General features: G+C 43.4%; 1 protein-coding gene across 1 annotated transcript; it reads left to right on the top strand.

Annotated features, from left to right (window-relative positions):
- Nucleotides 1-589: 589 nt before the first annotated feature.
- On the top strand, nucleotides 590-2,230 carry LOC129753072 (uncharacterized protein K02A2.6-like). Its single transcript, XM_055748872.1, has one exon. The coding sequence runs from the start codon at nucleotides 590-592 to the stop codon at nucleotides 2,228-2,230; it is 1,641 nt and encodes a 546-aa protein (XP_055604847.1).
- The last annotated feature ends 2,030 nt before the right edge of the window (nucleotides 2,231-4,260 follow it).

The raw sequence follows: 4,260 nt of genomic DNA on the forward strand, positions 1-4,260 counted from the left end.
CTGCTATTACATACACACGCTACATATACACAGCTGCTAAAGCCGGGCAGCTTGGCCGGTGTTGTTTGCCGGTAAATTGAAGGAATGTTTTTGTTGTTGCTTTTGCTACATACACACGCACAGCTTAGCCGTGTTTGCCGGTTGATTGAATTAGAAGGATGTTTTTGTTGTTGCTTTTGCTACATTCACACGCACAGTGTTCGGTTCGCTGGCTGCCTGGTGTTGGCCGGTATTTATTTCCATCCTTCTTCGGCTTGTGTTGCGATGGGGAGGGACGCGAAAACGTTTTTATTTTGTTTCATTCAGACATACGCAATTCGGTTGCGCTGGGAGGTTAATGCCGGTGGGCGCAAATCGAATCAGTGCCGGTCGCGTTATCTTCTTGTACCAATGATGCTATGAAATTGACTACACGCCATTGGCACAGAGGCTGAATTTTGGGTGCAAGCACCCCCGTGAGTTTTCCATCGAAGAAACGGTCACCAAACTCACGGAACTCTTTAGTACCCGAATTTCACTCTTCAGCAAACGCTACAAGTGCTTCCAACTGCGGAAAAACGATGCTGATGATTTGGTGAGCTACGCTGGGATGGTGAACAAGGTCTGCGAGGATTTTGAATTGGCCAACTTAACGGCGGACCAATTTAAAAGTCTCATTCTCATCTGCGGTCCGCAATCAACGAAAGATGCAGACATACGAACGAGGCTACTGTCCAAATTGGAAGCAACTGGTCCGGAAGACGAATGCAGTCTCGAAATTCTGGTCAAGGATGCTCAACGACTGCAAAATTTGAAGCTCGACACGGCGATGGTTGAACAACATCAACAGGTGACCTCTGTCTGCACAGTCAAGCAGAAGAAATTTCCAGTCAAGCCATCCGGTTCACATTCAAAACCCATCAAGACTTCAACCAACCCAAAGACTCCATGCTGGCAGTGCGGCGGAATGCATTTTGTCCGCGACTGCAGCTATTCAAGCCACGTCTGCAGGGATTGCAGGCAAACCGGACACAAGGAAGCTTATTGTGATTGCTACAAACCGAAGCCGCATTCAAAAGCCAAGGTTTTCAAGAAGCGATCCGTGAAAGGTGTTTTTGCTGAAAACAACATCAACTGCGTGTCAAGCCGGAAGTTTCTTACTGTTCTCATCAATGGTGCTGCAGCAACGCTTCAGTTCGACACAGCAGCAGACATCACCATCATTTCGAAACATCAATGGAGCAAGAAACTCGGATCACCAGCACATTCAGCAACAACACGCACCGCCACGACAGCCTCAGGTAAGCCCCTTCATTTTCTGGGTGAGGCCAAAGCTGAAGTGACGCTAGGAGACATCAAGGAAACATCGATCTATTACGTCACCGACAATCGTCTGGACCTTTTCGGTCTGGAATGGATTGACCTGTTTGAGCTTTGGGACAAACCATTATCAGCGATATGCAATCAAGTCCAAATCGAATCTTCAAACTACATCCAGCGATACAAAGCTAAGTTTCCTGAGGGTTTCAAATCCACCCTGGGTCACTGTACGAAGACGAAGGTTCGATTGTACCTCAAGCCCAACGCTCAACCTGTTTTCAAGCCGAAACGTCCAGTGCCATTCATCTCCGTTGAGAAAATCGATTTGGAACTGGAACGCTTGCAGAAACTCAACATTATCTCGCCTGTGGAATTTTCCCAGTGGGTGGCTCCAATTGTGGCTGTCAAGAAACCAGGAGGACGAATCCGAATTTGTGCCGACAACTCAACCGGTTTAAACGCTGCATTGGAACCGAACAACTATCCACTTCCGATTCCCGATGATATCTTCAGCAAGCTCAACGGATGCAGATTCTTCAGTATCATCGATCTCAGCGACGCATATTTGCAAGTTGAGGTTGACGACGATTCGAAGCAGCTTTTGACCATCAACACGCATCGTGGATTGTTCCGTTGCAACCGGCTCGCACCTGGGGTCAAGTCAGCTCCGGGAGCCTTACAGCAGTTGATGAACACCATGATAGCCGGTCTGAAAGGTGTCGAATCTTTCCTGGACGATATTCTGGTCTACAGCCGAACCGAAGAGGAACATCGGAGCATTCTGGATGGATTATTTATGCGATTCATCAACAATTGTTTCCGAAAATGGCACCCAATTTATATCGAAACAATTCGAAAATTTCTGCGGGAGGAACGTTATTCAACATTTGCGGATTTCGCCATATCATCCACAATCCAACGGTCAGGCTGAAATGTTCGTGGATTCCCTCAATAGGTCTTTGCTGAAAATCAACAACTGGCAAAACATCCACGAATCCCTTCAAACGTTCCTGCAAGTTTACTGATCAACTCCAAGCCGTATCCTCAATGGTTCTACCCCAGCTGAGCTCATGATTGGCAGAAAAATCCGAACTATTCTGAATCTTCTGGATCATGACCAACCGACACATCCGAAAGCAGATCAGGGACCACGACCACACAAATTAACAACTGGTGCTGCGGTGAATGCCAAACTATACCGCAACAATTTGTCTTGGAAGTGGGTTCCTGGAAAGATTCTTGAAGTGATTGGCAAAGTTAACTTCTGGAAGAGCATCATGGCAGACGGAAACTGATACGTTCACACGTCGACCAGGTCAAGCTTCGGTATCCGGATGATGCAAGTACTTCGGAGAGGCAGCCTACACCATTGAACATTTTGGTCGATATGTTTGGACTTCAAGCCCGGTCAAGCCAACCATCTCCAACATCAAATGTTCAAGAACCTGAAGAAGATGATCCACAACCACCAGCCGGAGAATCAACTTTGGTCGATATCGATGTTAGCATGGAAGACCAAAACGATTCTTTTGTTTCCCCCGAAGATGAACCAACCCCTAGACGTCCCCAGAGAAACATCAGGCTGCCTGAGAGATTGAACTCTTACCTGGTGTCCTGGAAATAAGCGCTTCCAAAACTCAACTTATTTTATTTCCCCATAAGCCAAGAGGTGAATTTTAAAAACCTAATGAAAATCATTACATTACTTTTGATGGGGTTTCATTAGAATGGTCTGATCACGTGAAATACTTGGGACTCACACTTGATCGGAATCTTACTTTTAAAAATCACAAAATCACATTGAAGATATTCAATCTAAATGTAATAAATACACTAAATCTCTATATTATCTCATCAACAGGGAATCCCGACTGTGCCAGAGGAATAAAATGCTAATCTACAAACAGGTGTTCCGACGAGCGATATCTAATGTACGCAGTTCCGATTTGGTCTAACTGCTGCGCGACGAGGAAGAAAGCCATCCAGAGGATTCAGAACAAAGTTCCGAAAATGATTTTGCGGCTTCCACCTTGGCACAACACCGAAGATCTTCATCGGATTGCGGGCATTTAATCGATCGAAGAGATGACCAACAAAATCATCTCCAACTTCAGAGGCAAATCGATGCAGTCTTCCATTGCAGAGGATCGTTCTCTCTATAATTAGTATAATTCTAGGATAGTTTTTAGTTTTGAATTTTAATAAAAAAAATCCACGCGGGAGAGAAAAAATGAATAAAATCGTCTTCAAAATCTACAAACATGGGGGACTTTTTATCATATCTGATTAAAACCATTTGAACCGACTTGGAGTAGCGATTTTTAAGACCATTTAATTGCGTTGGAATTGCGATTTGCAATAACGGTTTTAATGGCTCGAATTATCATTTTTAATACGATTTTATGTTTGCTGGGTGTATTCTGGCATCCGTGTGTATACACGCAAAATAATCTCCACGTAGCGGCTACGTGAAAAACAACATAATTTTTATCCAATTAATTTTCATGTAAATGCTACGAAATGATTATGTAAACGCGCTCCTATAGGAATTAGTGCTTCATGAAAGTCACCAACAACTTACGTGAATTTCTATTGACCTCAACGCGATGCGTTTATAAAAGCTACTGAAAATGTTTATGGTATCTGAATGAAATTTAGGTCGATTGTTTTATTTGTTTTCCTTTCAATTTTTGTTGTTATTCATTGATAAGGAAAAAAAATTAAACAACTCAAGTTTTAAACAAAATTTATTTACACAATTTTTAATTTTCACAATCACAATTAGCGAACCTAATTGATCCGTTTACCTAAATCAACATTATCTTCCAGTTGTGTTAGGATCAAAATGTAACGGGCTGTGGTAATTTTCCCGAAGCTAAGAGCACCTAACTCCGAAATCTTTCTGACTGAAATCGTATCCTCGATGGCGACGTTTTCCTTGTGGTGCTTAGGTTTTTTCAT

Source organism: Uranotaenia lowii, chromosome 3 (assembly GCF_029784155.1).
Source record: "Uranotaenia lowii strain MFRU-FL chromosome 3, ASM2978415v1, whole genome shotgun sequence".
Classification (NCBI taxonomy): Eukaryota; Metazoa; Arthropoda; class Insecta; order Diptera; family Culicidae; genus Uranotaenia; species Uranotaenia lowii.